Source organism: Pelodiscus sinensis, chromosome 23, assembly GCF_049634645.1.
Source record: "Pelodiscus sinensis isolate JC-2024 chromosome 23, ASM4963464v1, whole genome shotgun sequence".
Taxonomy (NCBI): domain Eukaryota; kingdom Metazoa; phylum Chordata; order Testudines; family Trionychidae; genus Pelodiscus; species Pelodiscus sinensis.
Window position 1 is genome coordinate 16,192,588 of NC_134733.1, and position 19,171 is coordinate 16,211,758.

The 19,171-nt window shown below is 46.9% G+C and overlaps 1 protein-coding gene across 2 annotated transcripts in view; it reads right to left on the bottom strand.

Annotated features, from left to right (window-relative positions):
- C1QTNF12 (C1q and TNF related 12) overlaps nt 1-19,171 on the bottom strand; it is a 44,492-nt gene that overhangs the window by 23,065 nt on the left and 2,256 nt on the right. Inside the window, exons 2-4 of one of the 2 annotated variants that reach the window (XM_006127143.2) lie at nt 4,779-4,898; nt 2,212-2,323; nt 804-985 (exon numbers count right to left, since the gene is read on the bottom strand). In XM_006127143.2, the coding sequence (XP_006127205.2) occupies nt 804-985; nt 2,212-2,323; nt 4,779-4,898 (414 nt within the window). The remainder of the gene's footprint in view (nt 1-803; nt 986-2,211; nt 2,324-4,778; nt 4,899-19,171) is intronic. The other variant, XM_075906352.1, reaches the window with a different exon arrangement.

Here is a 19,171-nt window from a genome sequence, read left to right on the forward strand (position 1 = left end):
AAATCAAACTCCAGAAGATCGATCGCAGCAGAATCGATCTTCCGTCTAGTGGAGATATGGACTTTTTGTCACTGCTGGAACCATACATTCACACCAGGGATTGGAGAGGCAGGGGATGGTTCTTGCAAACACTTTGGGCTTGCCTACATGTGAAAATGATTCCACAATAAGGTAAAATGCAAATATAAAGTGGAACAGATAGTCCCGATTAACTAATTTGGAAAAAAAGGCACTTTCATTCTGGAATAAGAGTGTCCACACATAGAATTAAGTCTGAAATAGTTATCCTGGAATAGCTAGTCTTAAATAACCCCATGTGCAGACAAATTCTTATAACAACTCCCAGGAGGCAATCTGCGACTACAGCGATGAGCATGGTAGAAGAACCTAGATACAGTAGTATTAGCTGTGAGAAAAATTCTACAGTCGAGACCTAACTGACAAGTGTTTGGATGTGTGAGGTCAGAGGTGAATGTTCCATTGGGGAAGAGTTTTAGGCTCAAGACAGACACACACACACACACCCAGAAGCATACTCTTGTTTGTCATGAAGTCAATGACAAAGCTACCCATTAATTTTAATGGGTATAGAATTGGCTATGATGGGTAAGAAGATGCCACATTTCCCAACCATAACCAGCTGTTAAGACCAGTGCTGTACTTCCAGCAGCCAGGTCTGAGAAGAGAGATGGGATCCTGGAACCAAGCTGTCCCTTTTTACAACACTCCACAACAGCTCTAGGGGAGAGAGGTATCACAGGCTCAGTAGGATGTTGCAAGCACAGGCTGCGCTATCAGCTCACCGACTGGAAGTTCTGAAGTTCCACCAGGGTCTTCTTGTCCACAACGACCTGCCCTTTCAGTTTGCAGTGGAACGCTTCCTCCACCCGTTTGTAGGGCGCGGTCTCCTCCAGGGACAACAGGAGCGGAGGCAGTTGGCTGGGGTGGGCTGAGATAGCCAGAGATGCCCGCCGGTCAATGGTTTCTGTAAAGAAAAGAAAGAACATGGAAGGGCCATCTTGGATTTGGACTGAGCCATCACAGCTGCAGCAGGGGAGCATTTTTCTAATGTACACAATTTTTTAAAAACTCATGGTTTTTAAGGTGTATTGACTACAGTATTTGTACGCTGGCAGCCAACGATATTCAAACATATCTGAAAAGCCACCTCATTGTCGCTCCTTCTGATCCCACCTTAAATCTCTCCTTTAGCATAATACCTACAAAAAAATGTGACAACAGCTAGGAAGCTGAGATCACTCCCTGGCCTGGTATTGTTTCCCGTATTATACTTTGATTATAAGCTCTTTGGTAGACGCTGTACAGAACAAAAAAGATGGTCCCTGCCCAAACTGGGATTCTTGGGGCTACTGCAGTACAAATAATAAAGAATAATAAAGAGGTTACATTCTAGCCCTAACATGGCCAGTATGGACAGTCCTGTTCCATCCTCTAGTCCATACCTTGGTCCCTACATATGTTCGCCAAAGCTTTCTCTAGTCCTAGCTTAAATGACCCAATGCAGAAACTCCCTCACTCCCCTTTGGACAGACCCTTTCAAGTCCAGTCCAAAGAAGATCTCACTCTGGAACTTTATTGCTATTGCTCTGCTTAGAAATGTTAGTCCCATGTCGCCAGCTCTCCTGGTTCTATCGCCAACCCAATGTTTGGGTTGTTCCCAAAGCATCAGTTCCTGGCCTTCTCGGAATCATGGGGAAATCTGTGCTTTCCTTTTTGATGAATGAGCACATTTCTAGCCTTTATATTTGCATGGATAAACTTTAAAAAGTGACCCTCATGCTTCCAAATTCGGAAGATGAATAAAGTGTCCACAGTTTCCTGCCCCCGTCTTATGACTTTTACATCAGTTTCCTGATTTCTGAACACTTGTCCTCGGGAATATTACTCATTCCATTCTGTTACACTCACCTGGAACTCCCTAAGCCATTCCTCTTCCTAATATCATTGACGAGAAGAGAGGGGAAGGTTGACCAACATAGGCCCATATCCTGCAACCTTGTGCAAGCAAGCTAAGCCAGGCACCTGCTCAGAACTCCATTGGCTTTGTGAAGTCAAGTCAGTGGAATTTAAGCACTGCCCTGAATCAGGACATTCATGAAAGGAGCTTCCACTCACTTGAGATGGGGCTGTGGGTGCCACATTTGTGGGTGTGTGAAGGAGAGATAGAAATGCAGCTCCAAGCACCTTTACCTTTTAGTATCTGCTTGAACTCCTGCAGCAGGACTTCCTGGGTGACTTCTGCCCCTGGTGCTCCTGGAGGTCCCTGGGGGCCCGGCGGCCCTGGGGGCCCGACAAGGCCACGCTAAGGAAATAGCCGAAAGAAGACAATGGAAATGAGATCCGGCAGTAACTCCTAGCAACACACCAAAGCCACCACCAAAGAGCTGCATCCTGCAAGCTGAGTAGACCTTCTTCACCAGGGGTGCAACTGAAGGTCTGGGATGGCACCCACGGCTCAGGCTGGCTCTCTGCCCATCTGGGACTGCCAGACAGAGGACTGATCACCTGAGGAGTGATGTGAATAAGAGGCTACAAGGCCAGGCCTTTCCTTTGGGTCTTTGGAGGGAACTTGAGTTTGCGCCTTCTGTTTTTACCTTCCAGCATCCCAGATGGCAGCATGTCACCAGCCTTTGGGGGCTGGGTTTGTTATTTTCTCTGTGGTGCTGCTGCTGATTGCCCGGGGGAGCAGCAGAGCCACTTTATGACATAGCTGGGGCCCTACCAAATTCACGGTCCATTTTAGTCAATGTCATGGTTACAGGATTTTAAAAATAGTAAATTTCTTGATTTCTGCTACTGAAATGTGAAATGTCACAGGGTTGTACGTGTAGAGATCCTATCCCCAAAAGGAATTCTGCGTGCACATGTGTCTGGCGGGGAGTGGGAGGTGGGGATTGCACTACTGCTATCCTTACTCCTGTGCTGCTGCTGGTGGCGGTGCTGCTTTCAGAGCTGGGCAGCTAGAGAGCAGTGGCTTCTGGCCAGGAGCCCAGGTCTGATGGCAGAGCTGCTGCCAGCAGCAGTGGTGCAGAAGTAAGGATGGCAGGGTATGGCAATCCCACCCTTACTTCTGCACTGCTGCCTTCAGAGCTGGGCCCTAGGTTAGCACCACGACTCTCCAGTCTCCCAGGTCTGAAGGCATCAGCGTTGCATAGTATGGTAGTGCACTCCTTACTTCTTCATTGTTGCTAGAGGTCGCTGCCTTCAGAGCTGGGCACTCGGCCAACGGCCACTGTTCCCCTGCCATCCAGCTCTGAAGGTAGAAGAAGGAAGGGTGGCAATACTGAGACCTCCCAAAAATAACCTTGCCACCCCCTGCAAATCCCTGTTGGGTCAGGACCCACAATTTGAGAAACACTGGTCTCCCAAAAGGCCAGATGTCATGGTGGGAAACCAGATTTCACAGTCCGTGATGCACTGTTCATGGCCATGAGTTTCGCAAGGCCCCAGACATAGTTAAATAAAATCCATTAGGCTTGGCAACAAACTCATTGATTTCAATTTCTGCAGTTGTGGGAAATTATGGAGGGGAGTCTGACAATAGTTATTTAAAGGCAGGAGATTCTAAAAATTAAAGCTAACTTATGGGCATCCCGTTCCAGCTCCATAAACACCAGCTCTACAATACATTTCATACACATGAAGGTGGGACTGGTTCTCATGAGGCATGGTTCAGATGGTGCCTATTTTTGGTCACTATCCATGGAACTATTTTTTTTCGGACTGCATCTGGATGATGCAACTGAAGCTTACTGGCATTTACTGATACAAATCGCATCCTTCCAACCCTACGAATCTTGCAATGACATAAGGATGGTGTAATTCTATGAGAATGGGTGTTTGGTGTGACTGTTGTGGATGCCAGCTAGGGCTCCTGGAAAGGAGAAGTAACTAATTTGTACTGCCTGGAAGAGGGCCTCTGTGTCCTAAACTGATTAACACATCGGCCTTCAAAAATAATAATAATGCCCAGCCGTTATCTAATGCTTTTCATCAGCAGGTCTCAAAATATTTTACCTAAGCGGTCAATATTGTTATCTCCTTTTCACAAATGGGGAAACCGAGGCATTGAACAGTAAAGAGACTTTCCCAAGCTACCCCGAACAGCAGTGGTTAAACCAGGTCTCCTGGCAGTCAGTTCAGTACTCTAACCACCAAGTCATTCTGCTATATCGTGCACCTGTGGAGGCTAAAATACTTTACGGAGCCTTAATGCTTGTCAGTTAAAGGGTAAGTCTCCACCCAAGAAATAGGTGCTCTAAAAGATTTGTTGCGAGAAGTAGAATATGTGTATATCTGTATCTCCGCATATGTGTTTTGTATAAATGCAAACACACACTCATGCACACAGACACACATCACTTTACATTTATATAGCACATTTTGTTCTAGTTTCCCAAAAAGCTTTACAAACTATAAATACATATAATACCACTAAAATGCAGTCATCTCTTTGGTGGGAAGGCACACAGAGAGCACCATTTATAGCAGCAGTTTAAGGAAAAACCTTAGGACCAATGTTCTCACTCATTTTTTCCATCTATGGGCTGAACAATTTTTGTTATGTGCACTGAGGCATGTGTGGATGTGTACCACCCATAGAAACACCTGCTGCCAGCTGGTTGTGGGCGTTCTGCTAATCGGCAAGGCAGCACTTGAATGTCTCCTGGGTGGCTGCCCCAGTGCACAGCTTACGGGGAACATTGCCCAGGACACAGATATTTGTGATCCGGCATCATAGTCTAGCGGTAACCTACTAATTTCTTGTCTCTCCCTTTGCATTTCCTTTTGGAGTTGTTGCCATCGTCCGGGCGATGTACAAATGAGATCCAGGTGCGCCGGGGATCTGTGATTCGAGGATCAGGAGATTCTAGAATCTGAAGAGAAATGAGAACAAAGATTGGACGTCATTGTGTCTCTTCATCCATTGACAAGAATCCCAAATGCAGACAGCACTACTGTCTGGTATCTAGCAGGAGAACTAATGAGTAAAGGAGGCCTAAAGTTACCAACCCCCTGGATCCAAACTAAGGATGTTAAGGACTAGTCGACTAGTCAATCTCTTCCCCTCTCCTCCCCCCCCCCCCCCCCGCCCCGCTTGCTGCCTCTATCAGATAGAGGCAGCAAACTGGGGGGGAGGAGAGGAAGGGAATACTTCTAAGGGGCAGCGCTGCCCTTTGAAACTCAGAGGTGGAGTTCAAAGGGGCAGCCCCGCACAGCTGAGCCTGGGCTCAGCTGTGTGGCGCTGCCCCTTTGGAGCCCAGGGGCAGCTGGGGAGTCCCTAGCTGACCCTGGCTCCACGTGGCATTTCAAATCCACAGCGCAGCATGGAGTCCCCAGCTGACCCTGGCTCCACGTGGCATTTCAAATCCACAGCGCAGCATGGAGTCCCCCGCTGACCCCGGGCTCCATGCTGTGCTGCAGATTTGAAATGCACAAGAGCTCCTGCTGGGGACTCCTGTACATTTCAAAGCTGGCATGCCGCATGCAGCCGGGAGTCAGCAGGACTTCCCGCAGGCCCCAGGCTGCATGTGGTGTTTCACGTTCCTCTTGTGAAATGTACAAGCCCTGCTGGGGCTCTTGTACATTACCAAGGAGGAATGCGGAAGTGTCTATCAACTAGTCAGTTAACCAATATTTAACATCCTTGATCCAAACCCCCTGAATGCTGAAGGACATTTAGTTCAGAGACAGAGCGGAACTTGGCAATTCAAGGCCTATCTCCAAAAAAAAGAGCAAGTCAGAACTTGAAGTGGGGGTGGGGAGGATTCTCATTATGGAAGGATGTGGGGGGCTGGGTGGGGAAAGGGCTCCAGACCAGAGCATAAGAGCAGAGAGGGAGGCTGCAACTTGCAGAAACTGCGTGGGAAATGTTGGAATAACATAAGTGAATTCATTATTAAACAAAAGATGCCATTATTTTAATATAAAGAACAACAGGGGAGGAAGGTGGAGAGTGCTGGGAGGCAATGCAGTCCAATGGTTTGAGCTGGACTGAGTCAGAGAAGCCCTCTATTAGCAGGAAAGAGGCTGAGTCCTTCTAGGATAGATAGAAGAAGAGGATTCCATTTGGGGACCTGAAATTATTCTGGACACCAAGCCAGGTGCTCATAGAATCCTAGGCCTGGAAGAGACCTCAGGTCATGGAGTCCAACTCCCTGCTCAAAGCAGGACCAATGCCAACTAAATCCTCCCATACGGGGTTTTGTCAAGCCAGGACTTAGAAACCTCTAGGGATGGAGATTCCACCCACTCCCTAGGGAACCCATTCCAGTGCTTCACACACACACCCCTTTGTGAAATCGATTTTCCCAATATCCAACCTAGACCTCCCCCACTGAAACTTGACGTAGCGCTGTCGACACCACTGCAGAGGTGAATAGAATGACATTGCTCAGGGGTGGCATTATTGACAACTCTGAGCAACGTTGCTGCACCCATGTAATTTTGCAGTGTGGCTCCGGGCTCAGCCTGTGCCTGCTCAGGTCAGGGTACATTTGCCATTCTGTATGAAGAGGTGGCATTAACATGGCAGCTTTACCCAAAGAGAATGGATACAAGTGCTTCAATATCTGCAGGGTTCTTGCGCCCTGTAGGAAATTACTTGACATTGGCCAAACAGCCAGGCTTGGTCAGTGCGCCATCTCATTTAGCTGCCTAAAACCCGAGGAAGAGCTCTGTGGAGCTTGAAACCTTGTCTCTTTCCCCAGCAGATGCTGGTGCAATAAAAGATAAAACCTCACATGCCTTGTCCAACACAGGTACTTTCTGGAGTACTCCCCTGGTGCATTATGTTTAATGAAACTGTATATCGTTGTTTTACACGTATAGATTATTCTTCAGGATGAAAAACACAAAAACACATTGCCAAGAACACAGCCACCTCTAGAGAGGAGGGTATTAACTAGCTGGAATACAGCACACTGTACAACAGGGCTACGTCTAGACTGGCATGATTTTCCGGAAATGCTTTTAACGGAAAAGTTTTCCATTAAAAGCATTTTCAGAAAATAGTGTCTAGATTGGCAGGACGCTTTTCCACAAAAGCACTTTTTGCAGAAAAGCGTCCGTGGCCAATCTAGATGCGCTTTTCCGCAAAAAAGTCCCTATCGCCATTTTCGCGATCGGGGCTTTTTTGTGGAAAACAAATCTCTGCTGTCTATACTGGCCCTTTTGCACAAAAGTTTTTCAGAAAAAGACTTTTGCCCGAACGGGAGCAGCATAGTATTTCCGCAAAAACACTGACAATCTTACATGAGATCGTCAGTGCTTTTGCGGAAATTCAAGCGGCCAGTGTAGACAGCTGGCAAGTTTTCCCGGAAAAGCGGCTGATTTTCCGGAAAAACTGGCCAGTCTAGACATAGCCCAAGAGTAGAAGAGGGAAGCAGGGGATGGAAATTTTTGACTAAAGACATCAGGGCAAATTCTATCTTTATGTCCTTCCTGAGAGAACACCACATTTTGTAAGGTCTCGTTTGAAAGAGCCATAGCATTGGAAAAGGTTCAGAAAAGGGCAAGAAAAACTATTAGGAGTTTGAAACAGGTCCCATATGAAGAGAGATTAAAGAGACTTGGACTTTTCAGCTTAGAAAAGAGGAGACTAAGGGGGGATATGATAGAGGTCTATAAAATCATGACTGGCATGGAAAAAGCAAATAAGGAAAAGTCATTTACTTATTCCCACAATATAAGAACTAGGGGTCACCAAATGAAATTAATAGGCAGCTGGTTTAAAACAAACAAAAGGAAGTTTTTCTTCACACAGCGCACAGTCAACCTGTGGAACTCCTTGCCAGAGGATACGGTGAAAGATAAAACTTTAACAGGGTTCAAATAAGAGCTAGATAGATTCATGGAGGTTAGGCCCATCAATGGCTATTAGCCAGGATGGGTAGGAATGGTGTCCCTAGCCTCTCTTTCTCTGGAAGTAGGAGATGGGAGGGATCAAGTGAGGATTACCTGTTGTGATCCCTCCTTCTGGGGCATCTGGAATTGGCCACTGTCAGCAGAGAGGACACTGGGCTAGATGGACCTTTGGACTGACCCAGCATGCCATTCTTATGTTATGAAAGTAAACTGTGTGGAACTGAATTCACCTCTTTCAGCAGGATGACAGGTTGAGTCGAGTCTGTTGGAATTCCATCTTGCGGTTATTAAGAATGGGGTTTCAAATGTGGTGCACAGCCAAGAAAGCTATGCCCCCCAGGCATGAATCTTGGCACAGAACTGCATCCCTCCGTTGATCAGAGAGATTAGGTCACCACCACTCTTTTTATTTCAACATCACTGAGTCAACAGAAGATTTACAAGCTGCCAGACGGCAATCAATCAGGAAGTGACACATGTTTTGTGGAATTGAGGGGAGGAAGGGCAGCGTCTCAGAAAACCTGGGAGCCAAACCCTGTGTCTATCTTGCAGGTGATTTTCTGTTTGGGCATGATCCACAGATGGAAACCACCCCCACAGAAGGGCTCTATTCCGGCAGCCCACTTCCCTCCAGGTAGACACTTGTAAAACAGCTCGTGTCTGTACTGCAAGCCAAAGTGTGGGCATCCTGCATCCTTTTTCCAAATTGTTCATGCATTCCACTTTCATCAAGTAATTAGTGTCAGTCTCGCCTGCCAGGTACACCCCGCCAAGCACTCAGGCTTAGCCGACATCTTGAAATGAGAGCAGGACGAACCATTCATCGGAACTTGTTTATTCAGTGAACTTTGTCCTTTTCTCAGTACGCAAATTCTGAGAAAAAAAATTCTGAGAAAAAAATCTGAGCGCGTGCAGACTGATTTTTCAACTTGGCTTGCCATTCAGTTGCATGCTGTATTTTAGCCTGTCAGGTCTTAGCACACTGCTCCTCCCAGCTACGCCTTAGACTATTTGCAGTTGTGGCTGGAACTTTCAAAAGAGTCTAAGGGAGTAAGGCACCAGGATGCGCCTTAAAAGTCATTGGGAGCTGGGCACCTACACTGCATAGTCCCAGCTGGTCACCCTGCTTGCATGACATTGCTTCTGCTCCCTGACTGATTGAAATGTTTATAAAACAGGAGGAAGGAAATCAAAGAGGCCCGATGAAAACTTCTGGGCCATATCTTTGAGCCTCTTTCTAGTTGCACACTATTGGCCAGCGTTTACCGTTCTAAGAACAGCCCCAAACAAAAAATGTGCAATTGTAGAAAGGAGCATCTGCTTCCCCTGACTTTGCTGGGTCCTTGACCGGTGCTGAGCACCTTTCAGGAATGGATCAGGCCCAGAGGGTTCAGCCCAAGCTGCGAAGATCCAAATGCAAAAACTTCCCTAATGTTTAGAGGCACTGTTTAGAACACAGCTCATGGTTCCATCATGTCTAAGATTAGGAACAAAGGTTATATCTGAACTTCAAGGAGTGGAAGGGGGTTCAGATCTGAGATTCCAGCTCAAGTCCTTTTCAGACACTGGGTGGATGTAGCATCTCTGCATCTTGCTCTAGGTCGTGCCCAGCTGTTGCGTGGCCATTCATTGTCTGGAGATTAATGTCTCCCTATGAAAGGAAGGGCTGGCAAGTGTCTGGCTGGTGCCTTTCTTCCCCCTGTGAGTGGGTCTGTGGTAGGGATGCCAACATGTAGTTGACTACATGATTAACTGATAAGCCTGGCCTTATCGGTTAATTCTATCGACTACACGCACTCCCCGCCACTTGCTGCCTCTTTGGGAGGGGAGGCAGGAGCCAGCTGCCTCCTCCCTCCCCTGCTGCCTCTGATAGTGTGTGTGTGGGGAGGATGCCACAGAGCAGCCCCTGTCCACAGCAGGCCCAGGCCTGGACAAGGGCTGCTGCCACCCCGCAGTGTTGCCTCTACATCAAAGGCAGCAGCGCAGGGCAGCTGGCAGGAGCCTGTCTGAGCGGCGAGCTGGTTTTTAAACCAGCTCCCTTCAAATACCAGCTCCCACCTGCCACTTCATGCTGCTGCCTCTGTATCAGAGGCAGCAGCGTGTGGTAGCAGGGGGCTCCCGGGAAGTGGGGCAAAGCGCCTGGGAGAACTATCCAATAACAGTGTAACCACTAAGATTTGATGCAGTTACACGACTAATCCATTACACGCTCGCTAACATTCCTAGTCTGTGGTTCAGCTTATACAGCAGAAGGAAACAGCCTATTAAGAAGAGTGCCTGGCGCAGGTGGTGCAGTGCATTCCCTCAAGCCTGCATTGGAATAAAACAAAAGTGCGGCTGAGTGCCAGCGGAAAGGAGGGCAGGATTATTTGGCCTCTGGTGGAAAGGGCTGGCTCACGTGGCAGAAAATCAACAGTCACCTCCAGGCTGGATTGGTAGTGGGTCAGAAGACCCGGGGCCATGTAAGAGCCTGATCCAAGCACGCCCATGGACTGCAAGGGGCTGAAGCCTGGGTGCGAAGCCCTCACCCTCCTTAATAACCAGCAGGCCGGCAGATGCTCCGGGGCTGACCCATCCATTTACAGTGAAGATGAATGACTGCCGTCAGCCCTCTGTGCATGGAACAGAAGTCAGCCAGAAAGCAGACCCCACACTGGGGGTGCGGGGAGTGGAGAAGTGTGTGTGTGTGGGGGGGGGGGGGAATAAAAAAGCCCAGATGGCCCAGCCCAGTGAAATAAACAACCAGAAAAACCTGAAGGAAAAAAACCCATCGCTCCGGCAACGTCCTTAAATTACAAATCCCTCTGCACGGCAGCCGCGACACTCCCCAATTTCTCTAGCGTGAGGGTGATTGACGGTTAAAATGAATGTTCCCTCCTTGTGGTATTATTATTTAATTACTATGGCATGCATGAGCAATCCTAGGAATAAGCATGCAAACCTCTTTATTTTTCTTGGCAGATGCAGGCTCCGGCAGCTAGAGAGAGCTTGCAGCCAACTCAGGTATTGCCCAGAATTGAGAGCACGCTCTCTCTGCCTCCAGGCAAAGCAAAGGCAGCTGCAGGGAATGGGCCCTGCTGCATGGTTTACTGTTTATAGGCCCAAAGCTGCCCCCAGTGGGAGCTTTCTCCTTGACTTGCATGAGACTCGGGTTCTAGGAGCCAGATCCCAAAGGCTTTGTCTACACTCACGTTTTTGTGGCAGAAAATATGCTAATGGGGGACTCATTAGCATGACTTGCGACATCATTAGCATATTTTCTGCCGTTTCTTTTTGCGCAAGGGGTTTTTGTACAAAAAGCAGCAGTGTAGCCGCTTCCGTTTTGCGCAAGATCCTTATGCCTGTCCCAGCGAAGCATAAGGATCTTGCACAAAACGGGTGTTTTGAGCAAAACTGAAGCGGCTACACTGCTTCTTTTTGCGCAAAAACATCTAGCACAAAAAGAAACAGCAGAAAATATGCTAATGATGTCATGACTCATGCTAATGAACCCTTCATTAGCATATTTTCTGCCACAAAAACTTGCAGTGTAGACATAGCCACAGGTTGTGTTTACATTGGCAAGATTTTGTGCAAAAGCAGATGCTTTTGCGCAAAATCTTGCCACCTGTCTACACTGGCCGCGAGTATTTGCGCAAGAACACTGATGTTCTAATGTACGAAATCAGTGCTTCTTGCGCAAATACTCTGACGCTCCCGCTCATGGATAAGTATTCTTGCGCAAGAGGCCAGTGAAGACAGGCAACGTTAATTTCTTGCGCAAGAGAGCGTCTACACTGGCATGTATGCTTTTGCGCAAAAGCACATGCCAGTGTAGATGCTCTTTTGCGCAAATACTTTTAACGGAAAAACTTTTCCGTTAAAAGTATTTGTGCAAAATCATGCCAGTGTAGACGCAGTCACAGTGTTTAGTGGACTTTGGATCAGACCTCCTAACATTACCTTGCAACCCAGATACAACAAGCATTTCTGCTAGTGCATGTGAAACAGACAAGAAACTAACGTCCCCTTGGTGTCCCTCATGGTAGATAAGAGACTAGGCTGAAGTTGGGTGGCAGGCCAGGCCTTCTGATTCCCTCTGGCTCTCTGCCTCCCTCACAGGCTAATGCAGCCAGTTTAACCCAATGCCACCACACAGGGCCTCCTTAAGCCATTGCCTGGCCTCACCCATCATAGAATGAATTGCCGGCAGCACAGCAGGTTGAATCATAAAAATGTAGGGCTCAATGTGGCAAAGATGGTACCCTGAGCAAGGGAGGAACTTTGCGGAAGCTAAAGTGCATTTGCGATCCAGTTTATTGGTGCAACTCGATGGGAAATCAAAATGAAACGGACGAGCGTCATTTTCAGTGTCTGTGCTGAGCAAAATGAAAAAAAAATTCTTTACATGGTGGACAAGTCGACGGCATTAAATTGAAGCCCCACTCTCTTCATCACTTTACGTATAATCAGTAGCACAAGAAAGGATTTGGAGGTTGGGAGAGGGGAAGAGCATGTTTGTATAGTGGTAGTATCCCGGTACTTTTGAACAGGTTAATAAACATGTCTCTCACCAGGAATCACACTGGCCAAAATTTACTGCAGTTAAGCTTTTTGCTCAATGAACAACTACAGTGTCTACAGTTTGCATCACTCTTGCCATAAACTGAAGTGCAGTTAACATACTTGGTTTAGGAAAACAACCCCAGCTTACTTAATATAATGACTAGCCTTTGACTAGATCCAAATCGGGCCTCGGCCTGCTATTATTGATTACACCAGCAGTGTGAAGGCCCTGGACATCAGCGAAGTCACTCCTGATTGACACTAATCAGGCCCATTGTATAATTAGTAACCAAATGATTTACCCCCCCAGAATGTATTTTGTTTGGAACTAATTTAAAATGACATATCGCTGTTTTTTGGTCTGAAAAAATCCCATAGCGGCTATTCATGGTTATACATGTTCTTGGTTATTAACAAGACATGAAGCCAAGGGCCTGCCCACATGTGGATTTTAAGGGTCTCGTGAGAATTTTCATGAGAGCCGAGGTGTTAAACTCAGTATCCTAGCCAAATCCCAACTGGAATGCCTCTCTCAAATGACCCTCTGCTTTTAATTGGAGGAATTATTCTTCATCACACTAATTCAATAGTGTTGTGCGGCTCAGAAGGTTGCCTTTCATCCACATTGAGGACACGCACCTGTCACCCTTCCTCCCACAAGAGATCCCTTTGGAGTCAAGCAGCCTACTCCCACAAGGAAGTGCTACTCCAGCTGAACTATGGTGGCAGAGTTGGGTTGGGAGCTTAGCTGCACGGAAGCGGCAGGTGATTCGACCTCTAGACTTACAGGCAAAGCACAAGTTGGGAAAGGCACTATAGAAAGGGAAGAATGGGACAGTTGTGACAGGGTCGTACGACACAGTGTTCAATTCCGGCTCCTGGACACAAACGCAGGTGAGGCTCTTTGGGAAACAAACAATATTAGAAAATCTTGCAAGCTGCGTGGAGACAGAAAGACCGAGGAAATCGAATGATGTGAAAGTGGAACTCGCCGGTTAACGTGCACAGTTACACATAGCCCCCTCGCTGCCTCTGTATCAGAGGCAGCAGTGGGAGGGTTCCCACCACCCTGCCTCCGCCACATGTAACTGCTGAAAATTTGAGTGATTACACAATTATATAAGTAAACACATTTTAACATCCCTAGTTGCTATGAATTGCTTGCAGAGGGCGGGGCGATGCTGGTAACACCGTTCTAAGCTGACCTCTATTACGGGATGGGCAAACAGCAACTGTCTTCTCCTCTGCCATGGCTCCCAGCACATTGGGTCAGGAATGGACAGTCAGGAGACCCGGACACAGGGGATCAGACACCAACCCCGCAGCCTGAGCGGGTTCTATCCACCACAGGCATACAGCTGAGGGCCAGTCTGTCGTACAGTGTTTATACCTGTAGAGTTGGTCAGGCCAATAACATCTCCTTGAATTCAATGGGAATTGAGAGCATCCTCTCCCAGGGGAGGCAACGCACAGATCTCATGACGAGAGGTGGTAGGTGCCCGCCATGCGACACTGGTGGCCTGACCAAATGGAAGGACGGTTGGGTCTTGGTTTGGATTCAGACAGAAAGGAAAGTGGCACAGAAGAAGTTCAGAGGGAGATGAAGTGAGATGCAAACCAAGTAGTCCTGGCCCCAGTAATCTTTTGGGAACAGGTGAATTTGTTCAGCTAAGACATAGACTGAACCGAACCGTCAACCAGAAATGTTAAAAGAAACAGATGGGTCTAGCACTGGAAAGCCCAAGGTCAGTCCCGGCTAGTGGCCCCGTGATATTGGTCATGACATTTTGTGCTTCTGGTTGCTGAGAGAGCCTGACTTGGGTTCTGCCATCAAAAGGCTCCCCTGGATTCTTTTCCTCAAATGCAGTGGTAAGGGTTGGATCCAGCTGCCTTGGAAGCTAAGCACAGTGAGGTTATGTCTACACTGTGGAGATCTTTCAGGGGACCAGAAATAACCCGAAATAGCTTTTCTGTGTCTTTTGAGTGTGCCCATTATTTCAAAATATAACCGGCTTGCTATTCCAATGTCATTGAGGGTGTTAAGAGATGTTTCAGAATAGCGATGTATTTCTAAATAATTTTTTATATAAACTATTTTGAAATTACTCAATTTGCGTAGTGCACATTGCGTATCTTATTTCAAGGTAAGGGTGCAGTGTAGACACCCCCTAACACAGCTGTCCTTCAGCTTACATCTGACCCTTTCACCTTAGGCTGCAGCCAGATCCCATTCTTTTGGCTGACAGAGAAATACAAACTCCACTAGCTCTGACTTCCATCCTTCCCCCACTGTTGGCTTCCCCAGCAGAGAGTTGCAAGGATAATTAGCTTACTGCCTGCAGCCCTGATCTTATCAGATCTCACAAGATAAGCAGGTTTGCACCTAGGCACTACTTGGCTGGGGGGACTACCAAGGAAAGAGCGAAGTGGTGAAAGAAGTGGTGCTGGGGAGAAGAAGACAGAGAATATCTTAATATCTCTATATGATTACATGATACACCCACATCTCGAATACTGCATGCAGATGCGGTCGCCTCACATCGAAAAAGAGATCTTGGCATTGGAAAGAGTACAGAAAAAGGCAACAAAAATTATGAGGGGTATGGAATGGCTGCCATATGAGGAGAGAGTACTAAGACCAGGACTTTACCGCTTAGAAAAGGGACAACTAAGGGGGGATATGACAGAGGTCTATAAAATCATAACTGGTGTGGGGAAAGTGACTAAAGAAACGTTCAACAAACAAAAGGAAGTTTTTCTTCATGCAGCGCACACTCAACCTGTGGAACTCCTTGCCAAAGGAGGTTGTAAAGGTCAGGACTTTAACAGGGTTAAAAAAAGAACTAGATAAATTCATGGCTATTAGCCAGGATGGACAGAGATGGTGCCTCTAACTTCTGTTTGTTGGAAGCTGGGAATGGGCTTCAGGGGAGGGATCACTTTATGATTCCCTGTTCTGTTCATACCCTTTGGGGCATTTGGCACTGGCCAGTCAGAAGACAGGATACTGGGCTAGATGGACCTTTGGTCAAATGGCCCCAAATAACAGGGGGGATTCAAACCCAGATACCTCCTGTGCACTTTGTGGGGAATATCAGCGGCAAGCTCAGCAGGGAAGCTAAGGACTGAATGGGCCGTGGAGACAATTCCTCCACCTGTTCCTGGAAGTGGTCCTTGCACATCAGGGCCAGCGAGCTTTGCACTGCCAATGACTACTCTGTGGATACACCCAGGACACAAGGGGCCAGGGCTGTTCCAGTCTTGCTTCAGCATTACAATCACACACAGCCAGCTGTCAAACAACATTTACTTTTTACTATTGAATTTGGCTCAACAGTAAATAAAATCGCCCCCCATCATCCGCGTGAGATGGACGCCTTCCTAGTGCAGCTGCCCTGACTAACAGAGCAACATCACGGATGAATTTGGCTCCCTGCAAAAGTCTAGTTTCTAACACTGTCATCTCAGGACTCTTTTGCAACCCCAAGACAGCAGTGGCTTGAAAAGGAAGGATATGCCTGGCAGGTGAATGACTCGGGGTGGCTGAAGCACCAAACCAAACTGAAATGGGACTGGCTCCCAGACCATCTCAATCAATTCATTGCACCTTTGGCTTGGAAAGTCCCTCCTTGGACTACACAGAAAAGCTCTTTGCATGGGCCTAGCAAGACAATCATTTTAAAAGTGACCCCGCAAGGGAAAAAATTTGACCTGACTCCTACTTAACAGGTATTGTTTTTCCTTAGGAATACCAGAAATATCAAGTGCTTCACTTCCCAGATTTACCTAGAGATCTCCATGGATGACAAGAGAGCTGTGTGTGCATGCAAAGGGAGTTTTCTCAGCCCCTAATTGAAAATATGGGCCTCCCAGACATCTGATTAAGCAGCTGAAAACAAAAACTTGATCTTTAAAAATGAGTAGTCCTGTGGCACCTTAGAGACTAACACAAATAGACAGAACCACGAGCTTTTGTGGGTAAAACTCACTTCATCCGATGAACTGGCCACTGAAATAAAAATCACTTCCCCTCTCAGCCAATCAGATTTCACTTCCTGGAGCTTTCTGAATCATTATGCTACAGTTCTCCAGGTGATCACTGAGTCTTCAAGAGTAAACATGGATCTTAATTTTTAGAGTAAAAGACCACAGGTTTTTAAAAAGCAACAACAGAACAAACTGTTAAGCTTTTCTGTGCACAATACCAAAGGGAAAATGAACACTGCCGGATTTTTTTCTTTGCTTTGGTAGGCATCCTTTATCAAATCCTGATAGGTACTGCCTTCAAAACCCAATGGTGGCCAGAAAGGCTAATTCAGTCTTCATGGAAAATCAGCTTCCAACAAATGATCAAGTGAAACAAAGTGAGATTTGGAAGCTTTGAAGCCTGACACCCCACCCGAGCAGGTAGGATATCTTTACCCAGAGTACAAGGGGGGAGACTTCAGAAGTGGGTTGTAATATGCTGAGTGCTAATTAATACAGAAAAATCACAGAGCCTCTTACATGCTCCTTGATCTCACTCTCACTATAACCAGCTAAGGAGAGTAATTGCCTCTTCAAACTTTGCCACTTACCATTCACGGTAAGGTATGAATTACAAGTAGTTTACAAGCCTCTAATCTCTGGCTACTCATCTCTCCCCCCTCATATACTATTTATAGGGTATTTACACAGTCAGTCATTTCAAATGGAAAGAAAGAACCAGAGGCCTGACTTCACCTTGAGACATTCTGCTGCCTGGGTGCTGGGAGCAGCATTGCCACGGCTAAGGGGAAAGTCAACTTTTGCAAATTCTCCACCAAAAGCAAACTTCTTCTGTGAGCAGCACCAGATGTGAAAGGCAGATTTGAAACAAAAGCATTGGCAATTTAACCAATGCTGTAAAACAACATTTTCAAACAAATGGATACCTTTCCCAATTGCTCTGAGCTGCCCATACATGTAGATCAGCAACGGGCAACCCAGACTAGCGAGTGGGACATGAGTGGTTTCCTTCATCCCCCTGGGCCGCAAGATCATTGTAACCAAGAGAGTCTCCCAGGGCACGATAGTGTTGCTTCCTACACCTGCCTAGCTAGAATTTGTGGGAAGTGCCGAATGAACTGTAGCAGTGTTTTGATTGGAAGCAGAGAGCTCTCAGTCAGTGTTGTGCGCAATCAGCACCCACCTCTCTTCACGTGCCCTGGCTTTACGTGCGGGTCACTTTAGTAACACCGGTAGGGAAAAAAAAAGATGAAAACCAGCAGAATCTGGCAACCCTGCGTGTGGCAACAGTAAACAAAACGTCTCATGAGCTACACACAAAACCTTGATGAGCTAAAAGTGGCCCTTGGGCCACAGATTGCCCATCACTGATAACAGACGGATGCAATTGTGCTAAACTGCCTAATTCACAGTCTGTACTAACAGGTGTCTCATATACCTTGTGTAGCAAGCTGTGCGGGTGTTGGCTAGAGCATTCCACCCCAGAGGTGGAGATACTCATTTCAATGACACTGGACACACAGTGCACCTTGGAAAGCACTTTGCGCTCTCGAGATCAGGTTTGAAATCTCCAGACTCTTTGGAGTTTCAGATTCAAAGACCTGACAAGGTCAGTGTCAGAAGATACATACAAGTTCAAACTGTTGACTGTGTTGGGGTCTTTCAAGATGAGACCTGAAAAACTCAGCTCCTGAGTGGCCCTGTTGCAATTTGCTTAACTGATTTCCCCGGTGTCCTTAATCAAAGCGCTTTGTTCTAAATGGTGGTGACATCCACCCCAGAGGTGGCTGCATTTCAGAGTTGCTCTATGTTTACAGTTTGTCTATTACCCCTTGGCTTGGAATTTTGGGAAGGTGCTATATAAATGTAAATACAATACACACTCAGCCACAATCGGGATATATTTAGAAACAAACCTTCACGGATAACTGAACCTTCTTCACCTTCTTATAAGATCTCACCCTATGAGAAATTCAAGTCGGAAACTTTGGCACCAACTATCACGCAAGGAGTGTTATTTTGTTTTGACACCATCTTTATTTCAGAGATTGAACCACCAAGCTGTCATAGCAGCCAAAGATTTGTCAGGGAAGCAGCAAGGTAGCTCCATCTGAGAGGCTTAGCTTCTAAACAACGCTGTCTTGAAACGGCTATGCTACTTCTAGCAATAGTGCAGACGGGGCTGTATTCATTTCAACTGGGATTAGATTTTGTTTACGTTTGAAATCAAGATACAGACGGCTAATGGTCTGGTAAATTACTCAGCGGCCCAGAATGGGCTGCTGCAGTTACACAAGAGATGATCTGGGGCCAGCATGCAGGAGAAAGAAACTTTCGAAGAGGCAACTGGGAGAAGTGGGGACAAATATCAATAGCATGAGCCCTTGGAGAATGAACACAATCACACAATCGGTGATGACAAAGCCTGCAATGAGGTTAACGGAAGAAACACAGCCTCGATCCCCCTAATGATCATGTAAGAGCAGCAGCCAGCTTTTTAATATAGGGGACAGTTCCCCAGGCTTGCCCAACCTTAACCAATTATTCTCACAATGGCTTTGAATGGGATATTGAGACTGTCAGCCCGATTGTTCATCCTCCCAGCCATCCCCCAATTTTTGACAGGTTGGTGCCTCCATTGCTTAGTGACTGCTGCCCCTAATGCTGGCGATCAAAGAAGTCCCATTTTAGAGGTCATCTACATGTGAAACAAGGGACATTTCTGTGTGTGCTGGAGAGAAAGGGACTGCCT